At 36.7% G+C, this 20375-nt stretch overlaps 1 protein-coding gene across 8 annotated transcripts in view; it reads left to right on the forward strand.

Moving 5' to 3' along the window:
• The window catches only part of METTL15 (methyltransferase 15, mitochondrial 12S rRNA N4-cytidine), a 206712-nt gene that overhangs the window by 159500 nt on the left and 26837 nt on the right, over positions 1-20375 (forward strand). For all 8 annotated transcript variants that reach the window (XM_070472972.1, XM_070472971.1, XM_070472975.1 and 5 more), the window contains 2 exons: positions 7779-7970; positions 13156-13334. In XM_070472972.1, the coding sequence (XP_070329073.1) occupies positions 7779-7970; positions 13156-13334 (371 nt within the window). The remainder of the gene's footprint in view (positions 1-7778; positions 7971-13155; positions 13335-20375) is intronic.

Genomic DNA, 20375 nt, shown 5'->3' on the forward strand with positions numbered 1-20375 from the left:
CCTCTTTCTGGACTTTGAAATTTCAAGAATTTATAACATATAACTATGTAATGTCTTTTGTGCCACTGTTGTATATTTTAACTCTACATATATATATTGAACCTAGAAGAAATTATTTTTATGTAATCATTATTCATCTGGATTTGCCCATATATTTACACATTTCACTGCTCTTTCTTCCATCATGATTTGCCTTCTTTGACAATATATTTCTCCTACTTGAAGAAAGCCATTTTGTAGTTGTCTTTTTGTATGGGTCTCCTGTTGGTGAATATCTCAAAATATCTTTGTATTTTCAGTTTTGCAGGCAATTTGTCAGTTATTTTTGTCTTCTGGGTTTATTTTGGTTCTGACTGTTGCTCCTATGAATCTAATTTCTTTTTTTTTTTCCTTCTGTCTGCTCTTAATATTTACTTTCCTTTTATCATCACAAATTTTACTATTATGACCCCAGGATGTTTTGTTTGTATCCTCTTTGAAGTTTATTGTTATTTTTTAATATATAGTCTTCAAATGTTGAATCATTTTTTAAAACTCTTGGCTATTATATCTTTAAATATTGCTTTTACTTGATTTTCTGTCTCCTCTTCTTTGGAATTCCAGTTATGCATATGTTAGATCTCCTTACCATGTTAACATGTCTCTTATGCTTTGTTCTATATTTTCAAATTATTTACTATGCCTTGAAGTCTTAATACTTTCTACCAAACTATCCTCCCATGTCACTAATCCTTTCTTGAGCTATTTCTAAGCTGCTATTAAACCTATCCATTGAATTTTTAATTTCAATTATTATATTTTCCATTTTTCATGTTGATCTAATTTTCATCTTGCTATTTTCTGTAGAGTCATTTTAAGGCTGATATTACCTAATTTGTCCTCTATGTCTCATGAACATGTTAATCGATATTTTAAAGCCCATTCCAGTAATTTTATTCTGTATCCTGTTTATCTATTTCTGCTATCTATTGTTTAGGGTGGGTTTATCTAGTTATTTTTTATTTGATTCCACATGTTTTTAAGAGGGCTTCCCAGGTGGCACTAGTGGTTTAAAAAAAAAACAAACACACACACCTGAGAATGCAGGAGATGCAAGAGATGCAGGTTCAATCCCTGGGTCGGGAAGATCCCCTGGAGGAGGAAATGGCAACGCTCTTCAGGTTGTTTTTAAGGAGTCTTGGAGTTATTTTGAAAGCCTGAAAGGTAGTTTCCTCCAGATACCTACTATTGCTTCTATCAGGCAGTTCATCAAAGAACATAACACCCTAGTGCAACTTGAATTGAACTGATTGGAAATTGGATTTCTGTATTTGTGTAACCTATTTTTGGTCTACTCTTCCACTAGCTTTAGACCTTTTGTGTCCCAATTGAAATTCTGGGACTCTGGTCACATCCATTAAATGGATTCTAAATTCAATCTTTGTCCCGCATCCTATGAGGATGCTCCGAGTTCTCAGTTTCTTAGTCTCTCAGCTTCTACTTGCAAACAAAGGCTTTGATGGGGGGAAACCACTCCAGTGTTGGGTTCACTTGTTTACACTTCCCTTTTCTCTCCTCAAATCTCAGCTATGTTCATAGCTTTCTGATCCGTTCAAACAACTACTTTTAATTAGCTTATTCAGCTTTTAATAGGGTATTTTCATTGGGATGATTGGTCTGATCAGGCTGAACTACTGCAGACAGAAATATAAGTCATTGAATATATTGATTTTGATTATCCCCTGGAACATATGCTCTGTAGTCATTGGAATGTTATATTTTATTTATTTGTATTGCAAGTATCTAAATCAGTGCCTGACCTTTATTAGCTTCCCAGTAAGTATTCATTTATTGTTTGTTCTTGTAGCTGAGTATTGGATAGTCTAATTTCTGGACTAACTGTGTCTGAAATTCATAGTAGCCTTCCAACTATCTGTTATACATTAGCAAGTAGAAAAGTAATCCAGCCTGTTATTCCAGAACAGATGAAAATTATTCCACTGAATACATTTTGAAAGGGTTACAGAAAGATAGAAATATAATTGCATTTCATCCTTTCTAAAACATGCTTTCCTTAAGTCAGTACATGAGTTGTGAATGACCAGATAAATTTTTAGGAAGTATTTCCTCAAGGGAAAGACAATAGTCAGTAAAGATAATGCTGTCAAAGATTTTGAGCAGATTACATGGAAAAACAAATAATGTCTTTCATTCCATCTCTACAGTATATAGAAATATTCTTTCAGCAAGAGTATCTTTTAATAGTACTTAAAAAGTGATTGCAATTAATATGAAAATCAAAATATCTTGGACCCTTATGTGGTATGGTAAGCATTAACATATCAAAAAGTGAACGGTTCTCAAACTATAACAGGAGCTGGTGAAATGGAGGAAGAAATACAGCCCAGTAGCAGCACATGGCCGGCTTAGCAGCGGCAGCAGCAGCACGTAGGAGAGATTGGAGAAGAATTCTTTATAGTCAGTATGGCCCTGGATTTGGTGTGCTTGGAGCAAAGCCTTGCCCTTGCTCCCAGCTTTCAGTTGGCACCACAGCAACCAAATCATACAAAGAATTTCTAGGGGATGAAAAGCAGCCTGGAGCAGAGGGAGAGGTAGCTTTTATTGAGGTCCTCCCTTTGCATAGGCCTCTTAGTGGGTGTTCTCATATACACTGATTAACATACACTTCACAAAAGCTTTGTGAATTTGGAATTGCTGTGTTGTCTAAATGGTACAAATGAAGAATCTGAGTTGTAAAGGAATAAATTATTAAAAAGTTAATGATCTGATTCAGTCTGACTCCACAACTTACTGAGATACTGCTACCATACCAGGCTGCTTCTACAGGGAGAACCTTAAAATACTGTGAGACACATGGAACTAAAACTGAGGGATATTAAAGAACTTGTCCAATACCACAGGGTTAATAAGTTTCATAAGCCCATTACACAATGAGTATCAGAACTAAGATTTAAATGTTAAGTCTTATGATGCAGTTTCCCCTCTCTACTCTCTCACTGTTGTTTTAAGAAGAAATAAACCATCTCCACAATGATTTATATACACTTGTGTATATGCCTTTCTATATTGTGTGCTCTTGTTCATTTATTTGTATGTTCCTATATCTAGTACCTGGTAGATAATCCTTATTCAGCAAGTATTTGTTGAGTACTGAATCTGCTGACCTGTAGCTATGAAGAGATGGCAAACATTAAAAATACCTAAAGTATTTTAACTAAAAAAAATCAGACACACTAGGCAGATTTATGGGCCATGACAAAGTTAAAATGGTGAAGAATTTGAGATCTGAAGTGGCACTAAATTGAAGCTTGAGAGGTTACAGTGTAGTGGTTGAAGCTTGAGAGGTTACAGTGTAGTGGTTAAGAACATGACTCTTGAGCCAGACTGGACTGAATTTACACTCTAATTTACTAGCTATTTGGCTTGGGTTACTGGCTTCATTTTCTGCTCTTGTTTCTTCATCTGTAAAGTAAATTTACACCATTTACTAGCTATTTGGCTTGGGTTACTGGCTTCATTGTCTGCTCTTGTTTCTTCATCTGTAAAGTGTGTGTTATAATGCACCTAGCTCATAGGGTTATCATAAGGATGAAATGATTTAATAAGTATAAAGCAATTATCCCAGGGTCTAGTACATGGAAAGCATTCCATAAATGTTTTCTTTTACCATTGCCCAAATAGGAACTATACTTTTATCCACCAGTTTAGCTCCCTCCAAATTCCTTGCTTGAGGGTTGCCTAATGAAGTGATAAAAGCAGCCAAGGGCCCTGCTCTTTGCCTACAGACCAATAAAATTTAACGACTGGAAAACAAGTAGCGCACTGGGATTTCATGGGTTAATGCTGATACTAATGTTAGAAGGGCTCGGATCTACCATAATCAAATCATCACCACCACCACCACCACCACCCCCCAAAAAAGAAAACAAGTTGTATTTTACTCTTCTTATCTTATGGCAGTTATCACCTGGGTATGCCCCCCAAATGCACACACAAAATGAATGATTAAAGTATATGATGAAGTGAACCCTGAAATGAATTTTAAGTGTATGGGTGCTATTCTTGGCATCTTCTTAAGAAATGTTTGTTTTCTTCCCTTCTTTACATTGTTCTGCTTGTGGGTCTGCTCTGTATGAACAGAGTTCTCTGCACATTCCTCTGCTAGCTTACTGTACTCAAACACATGTCCATCATGTCAGTGGTGCCATCCAACCATCTCATCCTCTGTCGTCCCTTTCACCTCCCACCTTCAATCTTTCCCAGCATCAGGGTCTTTTCCAATGAGTTGGTTCTTCACATCAGGTGGCCAAAGTACTGGAGTTTCAGCTTCAGCATCAGTCCTTCCAATGAGCACCCAGGACTGATCTCCTTTAGGATGGACTGGTTGGATCTCCTTGCAGTCCAAGGGACTCTCAAGAGTCTTATGGTAGGCACATCTAAAAAAGCCTTCACAGTGATACTCAATCAGGGTTTTATTAAATAATCAGGTACTTTTGCCAAGCCAAGTTGACATATAAATGAGCATCAATATGATCATTCTCTCCCAAAACACACAGGACCTCAAAAAATTTTTTTGAGGTCCTGTTGGAACAGAGAGTGTTCTCTAGCAGCTCAGATGGTAAAGCATCCCATCTGCCTGCAATGCAGGAGACCCAAGTTCAATCCCTGGGTTGGGAAGATTCCTTAAAGAAGAGAATAGCAAACCACTCCAGGATTCTTGCCTGGAGAATTCCGTGGACAGAAGAGTCTTGAGGGCTACAATCCATGGGGTCGCAAAGAGTCGAACATGACTGAAAGACTCACACTGTCACTTTCTGCAACAGAGAGACTGGCAACTAAGAGGTAGCCAACAAATATCACTTACAATAGCTAGCAATAGATGTGTAAGAGGCTGCCATGGTTTTTAATTGTTTTCCATGGGCTGATACCTGGGACAAAAGTTACAGAAATAGTGAAGCAGTAGCCATCAACTTAACTAAAAAAACAACTGACCAAAACAAAACAAAAAACAGTAGTTTTTATTACTGGGAATGTTCAAACACAGGCTAAGTGACCATGATGTAAGCCATAAAGTTTAAGCCAAGAATACACCCAGATGTATTCTTGACATCTGGGGCAAACTGGAAGAACTCTGAATAGCCTAACCGCAAGTTCTCTACCCCACTGTGCTTCCACTGAGAAGGCTTCTAACCAAACAACACTCCTTATCAAGGGGATCAGGCATAATACCTGCTTATCCCTGATTAGCAGGTTTCTGTTCCCTTCCAGCCCATAGGATTATTCACACAAGCAAAGGCATTCATTTGTGGGCATGTGGCACTCTCTTGATACTATAAAATCTGCTTCCCAAAGCCTCTGTCAGTCCACTCTGTTCCAGAATACAGCACCTATGTAGCCATGGATGGCATTTGGTGTCCTCCTCCCCTGAGCTGTGAATGGATGTGATTAATAAACTATCAATCTCATCTGTCCACTGTTGAGTGCCAAGTGTTCACCATTTTCATAATCTTAGAGTGGAAATCCCTTCCTCACCAATGGGATGAATGAAAAATGATTAAAAGAGTCACCTCCCTACTCTGCCCCACAGCAGTGATGGTGGAAAGGGAAAAGATTGCAACATCAGTTAAATAATTGGAATAAGTGATTTGTGAGTTTCCAGCCAATCCCAAGATTCTACTATTTCTGTTTTCAATGCTAGTATTAGCATTAATTTTATACTTTCCAAATACAGACCTAGAAGTTTCTTTCTGTCTCTTCTCATAGCACCCATTGGGTTGTTTTGCAAATTATTTATACATCTCTTCTTGTCAACTCAAATCTCAGAAAGCCATGCTTTATTTATTAATCTTTGTATACCTCAGAATAGCATAATGCCTGACACATAGCAGATATTCAATGAATATTTGGTGAGTGAATCTGAAAATCATTTTCTCCATTGGAATTTGAGAAAAAAATTGCCAATGAGCTGTGAAATTCTCCTTAAACAACATCACATATAAGTAAATCTAATAAATATGAATTCTCAACACTGTTGAAATCCACACTTACTCCACACACCTGTAGATGGAAGAATGAGGTCTTGGGAGTGTTGACCATTTTTTTCCCTTCTCTTTCCTCTTCCAAAATGTGTGCCAGTTGCCCTTGGGCTTCTGAAGAACCCTGAAGGCAGCATCTCACTTTGTGTAGGAAGGAGAATTAATATAGTAGTAAGGTGATCCCAACTCCTTGCCTGTTTGTTCATTCTGAGTGTTCCATTCACTTCAAAATCCCTGCTGAGAGCTAAAACATTATTTCTACAAGAAGGCATTTATTTTAGCCATAGTTTCATTCTTCAAGTGTGCAGCTGCATAGCTGCTGTATCCTGAATTATATGAAGAATATGGAGAAAGTTAAAATGGTTGGCTTGAAGATATTTGACCTGTCTTTTTTCTGTTTTATTATATACTATATTTAAAATTTTATTTTTTCCAGTTTTATTGAGATAGTAATTATACAATTATACATAACACAGTATATAGTGACATTTAACACTTTACAAGTTTAGAGTGTCCAGCACAATGATTTGACTTAACATATATTATGAAATGATTTCCACATTGTTTAGTTAACACCCATCATCTCATATAAATACAAGAGAAAAAGAGAGTTTTTTTTTTGCTTGTGATGAGAATTCTTAGGATTTATTCTACTAACAACTTTCATAAATACTACACATAAATACAACTTTTATAAATACTACGCATACATAGTATTTCATAAATACTACACAAAAATATTAACTATCATCATAATGTTGTCCATTACATCCCTAGTATTTATTTATCCATAAGTTTGTACCTTTTGACAACCTTCATTCAGTTCCCGTTTCCTCACTCGCCACCTGTGGAAACCACAAGTCTGCTCTCCTTGTTTTTTACGAGCATAGTTCCCCTTCGCCCTCCCTCCCTCCCTCTCCCTCTCTCTCTCTCTGTCTCTCAAGATTTCACATATAAATGAGATCATACAGTGTTTGTCTTTCTCTGACTTTGCATAACGCTGTGAACCATCATGTTGTCACAAATAGCAAGATTTTCTTCTTTTTTATGGCTGAATAATAATATATATATACATATATATATGTAGATATATAAATACATATATATGCATCTTAAGTTCTCTATCCATTCTCCCTTTGATGGACACTTAGGTTGTTTTAATGTCTTGACTATTGTAAATAATACTGTGATGAATATGAGGGTGTTGATATCAGTTCAACATAGTGTTTTTATTTCTTTTGGATATATTCCTAGAAATGGAATTGCTAGATAATATGGTAGCTCTATTTTTAATCTTTCAAGGAACCTTCGTACTGTTTTCTATAGTCCCTGTACCAGTTTTCACTCCCACAAACATTGCACAAGGGTTTATTCCTTTGATGGAATGGCATATGTTTCCTAACCCATAGATGTAAGAACTTTTTTTTTTTTAGAAAAAAATAAAAAGACTGGTCTGACAAGGGAATTTTTCTAATTCATGAACTTATATACCTTCACACAGGTATAAATAAATTGTGTTCATTAGCAGGAATAAAATTATGTTAACCCACCTCTGATGTTTCAGAGATACAGTTTCCTTATCCAAATGTCTTTATATAGTGCAAAGTATGTGACTGGCATTTAGTAAATATATATTGGTTTAATAAGCTGATAGTAGAATGTTCACCCTTTCATTGATCCTGGGCCTTAAGAAAGACTTTAATATAACAGAAGTGTTTTTTCCGCCTCCGGTCTCACTCCCAGTAAACAGATCCGAGCCGTCCTAGGCCAGTTCGGCCAGGCAGAGGCCTTGCTGATGAAAGCTGGAGTGCAGCCAGGGACTTTGGATGGAGTTCTTCTGGATCTTGGGTGTTCCTCCATGCAACTTGATACCCCTGAAAGAGGTTTTTCCCTTCGGAAGGACGGCCCCTTGGACATGAGAATGGATGGTGACAGGTGAGTATTGATAAAGCATTTTTCTCCTCACAGCAAAAAAATCAATTTCTCAAAAAACATTCTGAATTTGATTTCCTTTTAAGACTGTAGAATTCCCATAACACGCCCACACCTAACACCATCCATACATAATAAATCAGTTTTGTTTGCTACTCATTATAGACTTTAGTCTTTCACTAGATTTGGGATTCTAAAAGAAAAATCATTGCTGTCTTTATACAAAATAGTGCAGAGGATAACTTTTGTATTGATTTTCCTTTTTACAGATACAATATGGTCTTTTAGGCTTCTAATATTGATAAATCTGATGCAGAAACAATGGTTGCATTTTGGTGCAGACCCAACTATGCCTTTTGTGAAAAGTAAAAGGGACTATACTTAATCCATATTCTTATGACTACTGCATAAAAGGCAAGATTCCAGAGGTCAGGGATTGTGTGTTCTGTGCTGTTTCTTGTATTGTCACAAAGATTCAACCTTCTCCAGAGAATCTAAAATTTATTGTACTGAATCAGACATAGTGCTGTCTGTAAGACAGCTTTCCATTTCTTCTTCATTCTTCACCACCTTGGAATTACATTTGTCTTCCGTCATTTAAATAGGTAATATATACTAAATAACCTCTAGGAAAGTATAGGATAACTTCTTTTAAATCTAAATAATTTTAAAAGCTTAGATTAGCACTTGTCTCTGTGCCCAACTCTGGCCCAGGAACTGAATAGCCTGTATCTACACAACAAGGCTTAGCATTTTTTTTTCTCATTTTATGCAACCCCTCCACCAAATTATGTATCATGGTCCATATATTTGGGAAGCTTACTTTCTAAAAAGAACATTGGACTTTCTCATATCTAAATTTGTAAACTATTCAGTTACTAATCTTCAGTCCTAGACCTGCACAAATATTTGTACTGACACAAATAGATTTTTCAACATTTCTTCCAGTCTGTCAGAAGGACCTATATATGAGAAGTTTAATGTCCAATTTAAGTCAACAATGTAATATTGGGTTGACTTTGACTTTTCCCTCCACAGATTTCTTCATCTCCTGGAAATTATTCACACATAGACTACATAGACTGTTGCCCATGTTTTGCTATGACCTGCTAACTTAGAGTGTGACCCATACTTGTTGGAACCTTTTTGTTCTGCACCTTATACCTTCTTTTACACAAATTGGCATTCATGGAATGAAGAATGTGATCATAAAAGAAAATAATAAAAAATCCTTTAAAGACCAGTGACTAATAGTAAAGGTCAAATATCTTCTCATGTTTGGAGATTGAGGTTGTTGGGCAGAGGTAATAAAATGTCAAGCAAATTTCTGCTGTTCCTGTGTCTTGCTAAGAAAAATAAATAAATAAATAAATAAATACAATGAACAAAGCTTTGAGTTAGTAGTAGTAAATCTCCATATTGTTAATGTAAAATCATCATCCAGCTGTAGTCTGTGAATTGAGTTTCTGAAGCTCTCCCCTAAGAACATGAAAATAAGCCCTTGAGAATTAAACTCTTAAGTCAGTATGTAATAGATGAGAATGCTAAGTCACTTCAGTCGTGTCCGACTCTGTGCGACCCCATAGGCAGCAGCCCAGCAGGCTACCCCATCCCTGGGATTCTCCAGGCAAGAACACTGGAGTGAGTTGCCATTTCCTTCTCCAATGAATGAAAATGAAAAGTGAAAGTGGAGTCATTCAGTTGTGTCCAACTCTTAGTAACCCCATGAACTGCAGCCTACCAGGCTCCTCCATCCATGGGATTTTCCAGGCAAGAGTACTGGAGTGGGGTGCCATTGCCTTCTCCAATAGATGAGAATAGTATTGAGCAAATATATCTTGAAAAGCAGGATGGCTTCCAGGTAGATAGCATAGGCTAATCAGATATGTTAACAGATCTGAAGGAATTACATGGCATTCACATGACTTGATAGAAAAAGGAAAGTTAGAGATGAAAATATGTTTAATGCTAATCTAAGTGGTATTATGGGAAGAGGGAGTCCAAGTAATAAATCTGGCCAGTCAAATCCTGAAAGCAAAGCTGGTATTTCCCTGTGCTGAAGATGGATACAAGAGGCTTTCCCAACCTGTTGCTGTTTAACAGTAGAATGTTATAGCACAGTTTATTCTGTACTCCCCCAAGTGCAGCAGTAGCGTTCAGATTATAAAGGTTCTTACGTGGGAGAAAGACGTTCCCAGCTACGAGGGCTTGTGTAGGTCTAGCTCTGCTCTCTGTCGCACTCTTCACTAGAAGGTAATGAATAGATTGCTGCTTACACTCTCCTAAGTGTGGTAGTTTGTAAGCGGGTGATCTCTGGAGGAATGACAAGATCTCATAACTTTGAATTTGGAAGGAAAGATTTTGTATCTTAGCTTCTCTACTATTTGAATGCCTATTCTCAGCAGTGAAGGATCCACCTGCAATGCAGAAGATGCAGGTTTTGAGAGGCTGCAGGCAGGATGGCTAGGGGTCCCCAAGTGGAGGAAACAGACTGCAAGTGTCATAGACTGCACGTTTTCTCCCTCTCTCTCTCTCATAAGCAGCAGGAGGAGACAAACTGCAAGTGTCAGGCATTTCCCCCCTTCTCTATACAGAATTAAAAGGTTTCTTTTAAAATTCTTGTTGCCACTACCTGGTTCCACCTGAACTTAGCTTTTCTCAAACCTTGAGGTAACTAATGTATTTTTCTTATGGAAATATTTTTCTTAAGCTATGTTAACGAACTGTGTATTTGCTTAGAAATCTGCCTTTCTTCAAGATTCATGTCAGTTGTTTCATGGCCCAGGATGACTCACCTGGTGCCAGGGCTATCTCAGAATGCATGTTGTGGGTGAGGGGTCTGGTGCCACTCTCAGTTTTGAGGCATTTCCTTTCTCTAATTTGCAGCTTACTAATAGGTATATCACTTCTTGCTATAAACTAGGAAGGGGGCACTCTTTCTACCCCCTTCTGATATGTATGTCAGAAGATTTCTCTGTGTCTTTTATACTTAAGTAGAACTTTATTACACAAAAGCTCTGAGCAATCAAGCCTCTTCATTGGCCCCTGATCGAATTCTTCTCCTCCAGAGGCCAAGAATCCTGGCATTGCTCATGGCTCATAGCAACAATCAGTTTGATCCTTGAGTTGGCAAGATCCCCTGGGAGAAATGGCAGCCCACTCCACTATTCTTGCTAGGAAATTACATGGACAAAGGAACCTGGCGGGCTACAGCCCTTGCGGTTGCAAAACAGTTGGACACAGAGACTTCACAACACAACAACAACATCTGAAACCTCCTAGCAGCCTGTCGGTTTTCCGGAATATTGTCCCTTTTGCCCCATTTGCCCTATGGAAACTTCTACACCTCTATTCAGTGTTAACATGAGAGTAAAATAAAATCATACCTATTATCCACTGAACTATATTTGAGCAAATGCTCTTTTAATTTTCTTTCAACAGTAGAAGGTTAAAAAAAAAAAAAAAGAACTGCTAGGTGCATCCATACTAATCGTAGGATTCTCCTGGTAGAACTGGACATATATTCTATGGTAGAACTGGAAATACCCTATGAGTCTAAATTTATCATCACTAAGAAGGTTCATTCTGACACTTGGCATTTTGGGCAGTTGAATTAACAGCTAGGTAAAAATCTAACAGGAATTTTTTGGTTGGGCCAAGAATGACGTTTGGAAAATCTAGGAATACAAAATCTCTAAAGGACAGTGACATTCATTGAATTTCTCTGTGCCAGGCACCATGCTGTCTATTTTGTAAGTGCATGAACCCTTAGTTCTCTCAACAATTCTGTGGGATAAGCATTGTTACTTTCATTTTACAGGTTGGAATTGAGGCTCCAGTAGGTTCAAATACACAATATGAGTAGCACAGTTGTGATTCTAATCAAGGTTGATCTGAGTCTACAGACTAAATCTTTATCCTTAAAGCCATTATTGAAGGAGCAAAGCATGTTGGATGGAAATAGGCCACCTTATAGGATGTTCATTGGTCTGGGGGTACCATGGCAGTCAGAAAAAAAGAATAATAGGATCTGGAAAATAAGGTTGCGCACATGCACACAGAGAGAAGGAGAGAGAGATATGGCGGTCATGGCGATATAGGGAAAAGCCAAAGACAACAATAAAATGTTTTTCCTAGAGGCACTAAACGTGTTAGCAAGGCTCAGTGTTGTTTTGGTGTTTTTGTTTGTTTTTTGCAGTGTCATATTTATGGATTCAGATGTTTGTTGACAACCCCACTCTGATTGACAGTCAGGTCTTAAAGCTACCATATCTTCATTACTTAAAGTCATTACAATATGGTTCCAACAATCAGTCCAACACAATAACTACAGGAGCAAGAACTGTACTATTAGCAAAGCTATCTTTCTAATAATTAAGATCTCAGCTCACACTTATCATTCCTTGACCCACTTCCCTAAAGTAAAGTAAATTGGAATGACTTGACAAAGTGAATGTTTTTTCCTGTTACTATAATTTATTCTTATTTGACCAGAGGTCAAATTGCTTCATCTCCTCCACCTGAAATTACCATCTAGGCCTGTTTAGTGTTGTTTAACTATCAGGTTTTACCCCATGGTGACTTTTGTCATGAGTGTGTACGCCAGTATTGTTACCAATTTGAAGTAATATATGTTATTACTGTTAAGGTTGTTCTAGTTTTTGTGAGGGAAACTGACCAGCAGATCTTATTTAGACTTTCTGAATTTAATTTGTACCCTCTTGTAAGTAGTAGGTTACTTTACATCCTTAGATTTAATTAAGTTCCAGAGATACAGACTCATTTAAATAGCAGTCAATAAGCCTTGTATCTTCTATACTTAAAAAAATAAATTCAAACAGTAATTTAAATTTGAACAAACTAAATCTGAAATATTTTCCATTATTTTAGTTTAGGAGAAATCTTCATAAGCAATAATAACTTCTTTCTGAACCAAAGGCTAATAAACTATTTTAACTTTCTGCTGCCCTGGACCTTATTGAATGTCACACACAGTCCTACTTCCATAATCATGGGTATTTGAAATGAAAAACCTGTTTTGTGTAAGATTTCAGTCTGTGACTTTAAACGCTTCAGAAGCCCTCTTAGACTATGTGTGTATGCTTGACTTGATCTCAGTTCTATGAAGTTTTATCTCTTATCAATGAGAACTGACATCAGTGAACTAATTGACCCTTCTTGTGCATAGGTACCCTGATATGCCCACCGCAGCTGATGTTGTGAACGCGTTAGATCAACAGGCACTTGTATCCATCCTGAGAACATACGGAGAGGAGAAGCACGCCAAGAAAATCGCTTCAGCAATTGTTCAGGCACGCAGCCTCTACCCCATCACCAGAACCCAGCAGCTTGCCAGCATTGTTGCAGGTACCCTCATTAATTCTAAACAGTGTCTGAGAGAAGAAAAAATATATATACATATATGTGTGTATGTGTGTGTATGTATAAATCCCCTGAAGTCCCAGAGGGATTTATTTGTACTTGAAATCATGCAGGGTGGAATCTTGCCTATCTTCTCTTATGCCAGCTTTCTTTGGTTTTGCAAGCCTCCCCCCTCCAACACCTCTCTCCCACAAACAATTTTTTAAAATATTCTGTAGTTTGCTGATTAGTTTAATAATAGAATTTTTTGTTTTTTGCATGAGGTGGTTTATCATTTGTGCCTACCACAGTGAAATGTGGAATGACAGGAGCAGAAGAATTTCTCGATCCATCACAGTGGTTGATAGGCATCCTGTATAAGATCTGACATTACCTCTCTTAGTTTTACATTTCTGCATTTTAATATTTTGGGCAAAAGGAGAATTGCATTGCCCAACTGCTAAAATAAAATCCAGTGACTCATACATCTATTCTAAACAACCAGCTAACAAAGAGTATGTGATGTATAGGTTATTCCACTTTGTGAATGCTAACTAAATCAGCCTGAGGGGCTTACTGAAACATTTCATCTTTTCTGCTCTTTGCCACTATAAACCTCTTGAACTTAAGTCTAGCTAGGAGGCGCTTTATTACAGCCTTTCTGTTTGAAGCCAAAGTTGTTTCACAGCTGTGTTCCATGATGAAAGTTTTCCAAGGCAAAAATACAACTCCTGCAGTTATTTAACAGAATCCCAGTGGTAATTTCTTCATCTTGTTGGACCATCTGAAATCCTACATCATTTTTATTTACCAAAGGTAATAAGATTTTTTTCAAAAGTTCTGAGTAAGTTACTTTAAGTAGCTAAAGGAGGAGAAAAAAGGAATACTTGGGTAGCTTGTAAAAAGAACCTAGTTTTGTTGCCTCTATCTTAATATTATCCATAGTTTAAGGAATAAAACAATATAAATTCACTAAGATCAAGATTTAAAGATCCTATAGCCATTGCTCTGTAACATAAGTTAATAAGACTGACTATGTTCTACTTAGCTACTAATCATAAATACAAAGAGTGGACCAACTCTTTAATTTTTTGCTATATACCTCAAGGCCCTTCCTGCTTAACCACTGAAATTCCTGCAGCAAGTAAGAGCAAAATCTTGTGGGTTATGTGGACATAAAATATTCCATGATTTTCTCCCCCAAAGCATTTTTACCAGCAGATTGACATCACATTCACCCTGTCTTCTGTCCCTTCCCTTCTTCCTACTCCATACGCACTAACACATCTATCTCCACCTTATCCTTTCTGTCATTAACTAGCTGTGTTCTCTGTCTTCCATTTTGGAAAGGAAAGGAGAGCAGTGAGAAGTCACATTATCTTTTATTAATAAGAAAATCCAGAACTATTGGTGCTGAAAAATAAGGACTCAGGGTTAGAGGGCATCCTAGAGATCATCCAGTCAAAGAACCTCATCTGATAATTGAAGAAACCAAGTCAAGGGATGGTGAGCAGTATCCTCAATGGTACAACTTAATCAGTGACAACATCAGATCTAGAATTTGAAAGGTCATGAATTTGAGGCATCATTGAGAATCTGCCTTTAAGAAATTAAGCGAGCTTTTCTGTCTCAGAACTCTAATCTATGAACTTGGGGAAATAACAGTATGGTATTCTTTAGAAATTATATGAAGTTGTAGAATAGGAACAATTTAAGTGTTTTCAGAAAAATCATGTTGTGAAAAGCATGTTTTGGCTATGACAAATGATATAAACATGAGAATTTTCATGTATGTGTAGGTAAATCCCCATTTTAGTAAATGCCATTGAAAACTTGAGTTCTTTATAATCCATTTTTTATGGCTCATATCAGCCCATATAATACAACTTTATTGATGATGATATAATTCTTTGGAGAAGGGAAAAACAGAAAAAATTGGTTTCCATTTTGTGCTTATTTAGTGAAAAAATATTTTGGGAGAGGCTGCTGTATTCCAGGCATTTTCCTAAATACTAAAGGTAGAATGAGAAGCAAATCAGATAGCCTCTATGTTCATGAAACTTACAGCCTAATAATTGATAGAATAAAAACATGGTATTAGAAATTGGTACTGATAGTTGTAACACTCTTATTTATTGTAGTCTGAAGTTATGATTGTGTGGCTCATAGAAAAAGTTGATTCAAGTGGAGAATTATAGAATATATATATATGTTACATAACCACACCTGTGCATATATTCTGTATTCTTACATAAACCACACCTGTGGCATATATTCTATAAGATCTAATTTTGCTTTTGTTAAAATGAAATAAGAATTTAAAGATACTGCCAAAGCAATCTGAATGAGCATATTTTCTTGATTTTCATTATTTTTGTCTTAATAATTACCTCACCACATCTAATTTGATTGCATTTGTATGTGAACTTACCTTTATAAGAGAAAGTTTTCCAAAGTCTCTAACTTAGTATTCATGGAAACAGCAGCTGTATTGCCTTTTGCATTCATATTTCACCCATTCATGTAATATTTCATTAAATTATGTATTAACAATAGTAAGTGCGCTGGGCTGTAAACAAACAGTTATGCAGTTCTTTTAGTGGGAGCAGGACTGTATGGAACACTGGAGAGTAGAATGCAATTTGTTTAGTAGAGAAAGGGATTAATCTGTCAAGTCCTTTAAACAGAAGTCTCTTAAGAGAGCTGCTTCATAAAGGAGATAGGGGAAGCAATGGAGAGCCCGGGAAGTTCCCTGTATCAGTTTCATAGTGCTGCTGTAACAAAGCACCACACACTGCATGGCCTAAAACTACAGAAAGTTATGCTTTTACAGTTCTGGAAGGCAGACGTCCAGAACCAAAGTAGCAGCAGGGCTCTGGGGAAGAATGTTTCCTTGACTATTCCTAGTTTCTGGGAGTTGCCAACAGTCCTTGGTGATCCCTGGCTTGTAGATCCATCACTAAGTCTATAGGCCACACCATCATCACACGGTGTTCTTGCGCATCTGTCTTTGTGTCCAGATTTCCTTTATTATAAGGACATGAGTCATGTTTGATACAGGGCCTACCCTAACCCAGTACACACTCATCTTAACTTGATTGTCTCTGCAAAGTTCTTATTTCCAAATAAAGTCACATTCACAGGGTTCTGGTGGACATGAACTCTGGGGGACACTGTTCAACCTAGTATAGTTCCTAAGCAATATCTTTATTTAACAAACCTGTATTTTATCAGGCTGTAGTATGCAGGATTATATTTGAATGTCTTTTCTGGTTCTTCATAAATTCATGCTGAATATGTTCAATATTATCAAGCACTTTGGGAAATATGCCAGTGTTCCTGACACATAGTAAAACCCATATATGGACGAAAATTTAAATTGCTTCCTTTGCTTTCAATAAACTAATAATCTATCACAACAAGAAAGACCACCACTCTTCTAGTCATAATATACTTAGCGGAATTATATAATAATTCAAGTGATTAAGCTGTATTTATAAAACCTTAAGCCTAGTGCCATTGGTAGTACAAATAACTACAGTTCAAGTATTTTCCCAATCATGGGCATTCCAGAAGACAGATTTGGGGCTTTCAGTTGGAACAGAACACTTACAACTACCATGAATTACTTTGTAAATTACCAAGTCAGTAATTTGTAAGATAATTCCAAAAACAACCTGGAGGACTTCACTGATTATACACACTTTTAAAACTCATAGCCAGGAATTTTCATATAAATAACACGTATACAGTTGTTCCCTCCACTAAAGTTCCCTACACCTACCCTTTCCTGTGGCTAATGTCAGCTCTTCCTTTTGAGCTTAGTTGAAATGTCACTTCCTTTAGGAGTTTTTTTCCAGTCCTACACAAATTAGTTGAGATTCTCTCCTTTTTGCTCCCATAGCACTGCTAGCTTGTCATAGCATTTGTGCTGTTCTTGTCTCTTGCTTACTATTTATCTTTTCCCCTAGACTTATACTGTCTAATATAGTTGCCACTAGCCACATATGTCTGTTGAGCTCTTGAAATGTGGTTGCTCTAATTTGAGAAGTGTCATATATGCAAAATACACACAAATTTTGGGGCTTAGTTTGAATGTAGAATTCAACATATCTTAAAAAATTTTATGTGCATTATATGTTGAAGTGGAAACAATGAATCTCCCATACCAAAATGGTCTAACATTAATACTAAAGTACTCAGGTAAATTAGAAAATACACATCAACCTCCCTTATAATTTTGGAATACTCAGAGAAAAAAAAAATACTCGTGCAATATTTTTACTAATTAAGAATCTTTAAAGATGAGAAATGGTACATATAAAATTACTCAAGCTCTTCAGGAAGAAGATTTATGCATTTAATTTTGACAAAATGGCCATGGCCTAGATTTTGCAGAATTAATATATATTCGATTTGTGTAGGCTTTAAAATGGTTTTGGCTCTGGATATCTCTGAATAAAAAAAAGTCTGATAATTTTCCTCAGTAAACTGCTCATATTTCATACAGAGCTATTCTTTATTGCATTTCTCTTTCAATTCTCTGGATACATCAAAGGGGGAAAAAAATGACCATTTAATCTTAACTATTAAATTTAGCTTAATGTAAAGATCTTAGTTCAAGTCCTGGTTCTACAACTTGCTTTCTGTGTAAACTTGAACAGTTCTAGGCTGCATCTTTCTCATCTTGAAATGGAAGTGAATATTTATGGTGACAGTGAATATTTATGATGATCATTATCTTTATTTTTGTTTAGCAAATGTTAATCCTATTAATCATATTTTACTTAAATGAATATTGAAGTTCACTTGGAGTTTCCAAGCTCATGCAAAAATCAGAGAAATATACTGATCACTTTTCAGGTCTTTGGGACTTGAATTCAAATTCACAAAATATATAATTAATCATTGATTATCAAACATTGACAGAAGGCTTATACTATTAATTTTTCAGTGGGAAAAGGTGGGTGGGAAGAAGCTTCTTGGATATGTCTAATCCTTGTTGATTAAACATATAGACGTTATTCCCTGGTTAACATTTTGATGTAACCTTTATTCTGACTCATGTACTGGGTGCATGGCCAGAGCTTAATGATTGCTTGTTGAACAAATAAATCAATAAAAAGATGTGTACATTCTCAGCCAAAGTAAAATAAAAATTCAGGAAAAACAGTTATAAATTGTTAGCTATTACTGAGAATCAGTTGTACTCTGCCCTTCATGTTGAAGAGCTGGGAACCTAAGCATCAAAGTGCTCAATACCAGTTAAAGCAGCTTTAGGGATAGGTGAGACTCCCTAGGACATGGCATCAAAAATCCTCAAATTCTGTTTCTGCTTCTGCAGTTTATTAGATTTGTGAACTTAAATAAGTCACTTATCTTGTCTGAAACTTATTTTCTCATCTGGAAGAGAGGGATAGCTAATTCCTAATATGACCAATAAAGGAGATCATATTTGGAAAGTTCTCTGAAAAGTTCTCTGTGGCTCAGATGGTAAAGTGTCTTACTGCAATGCGGGAGACCCGGGTTCGATCCCTGGGTTGGGAAGACCCCTGGAGAAGGAAATGGCAACCCACTCCAGTACTCTTGCCTGGAAAATTCCATGAACAGAGGAGCTTTGTAGGCTACAGTCCATGGGGTCACAAAGAGTTGGACGTGACTGAGCAACTTCACTTCACTTCACTTCACTGTGAATTTTGAATTGTAAATACACTTTACACATTTTATTCTCTTTGTCCAGTACTTGGATGATCCAGAGAGCAAATAAGTGCACTAGTTAGATCCCTGAGTGTGGTCTTCTACCCCGGAATTCCTGTCCACAGGCAAATAGTGTGATTCAAAGCTGTTTTTTCTTGAGAGGGTACATGAGTTTTATAAAGAATAGTCATTCTTTTCTCCATTGGTACATGTAAGGTGTATCTTTCCACAGTAGCATTGGTGGCTTAGACCTCAACTTGCCTTTGAAATCACTACATTTTTCCAGCAAAATTTTGTTCATTCAGAGAGAAATTTTAAAAGTAAAACATAAATAAAGCATTCATTAAGAAAGTCATTGCCATCAAATTTTAGTGGAACATAAACTGTTTCCTGATGAAACTAATCAGACCGGTTTGCCATTCCTTTGTTGTTTTAATAGCCTGCATGTTGCTTCCTCCTTCTTTCCCAAAAAGCACTCCTTTTTAGTAATGTTGCCATAATAAGAAATAAACGAAGATGTCTAAGAGTTCAATTATGATGCCAGTAAAAAATGGTATGGTCAAACCTATAGTTGAATTTGGATGGTTTGCCAGTGAGTCATAGCTGTCTTCGCTACTGTCTATGATAATGCACTTATTCTTCTGTCATTTTAAATTTCTGGAGTTCAATCTGTTATACACTGTGTGTATTGGTATGGTAACTTCATGCCAACTAAATTATCAAATGACATTTCATAAGTAAACTTATTTCTTATTTTAATAAGTAATCTTTCCCAGAGACATTCTGTACGAGAAGTTCAACTCAGAAGAGAATGAAATGAAATGGGGGGGAGGAGGAAAACCTGAAAATCTTCCTTCTAAAAAATCTGGTTATGCTCAGTTTAAAGTACCAAATAGCATGTAGGAAATGCTATTCCCAAGTGACTGTGGCCTAATCCTAATTTAATAATAATAATAATGCTAGCTAACACTTTTTAAACTAATACTAGACACTGTCCTAAATTATTTTCAGTTATTAACTCAATCCTCATGACTGCCCATAAGGCAAGTAATATTTTTATCCCCATTTTACAGATGAAGAACTAAAGCACAAAGAGGCTAGGTAGCTTGTTTCTTGTCAAGTGGAGCTGGAATTGAAAGCTAATAATCTCTCTCTGGGGGCGTCCCAGGTAGCTCTAGCAGTGAAGAGCCCATCTGCCAATGCAAGAGATGTAAGGAGACGTGGGTTCGATCCCTGGGTTGGGAAGATCCTCTGGAGGAAGAAATGGCAAACCACTCCAGTATTCTTGCCTAAAACATCCCATGGAGAGAGGATCCTGGTGGGCAGTCCATGGGGTCACTAAGAGTCAGA

This window comes from Odocoileus virginianus, chromosome 10 (assembly GCF_023699985.2).
Source record: "Odocoileus virginianus isolate 20LAN1187 ecotype Illinois chromosome 10, Ovbor_1.2, whole genome shotgun sequence".
NCBI lineage: Eukaryota > Metazoa > Chordata > Mammalia > Artiodactyla > Cervidae > Odocoileus > Odocoileus virginianus.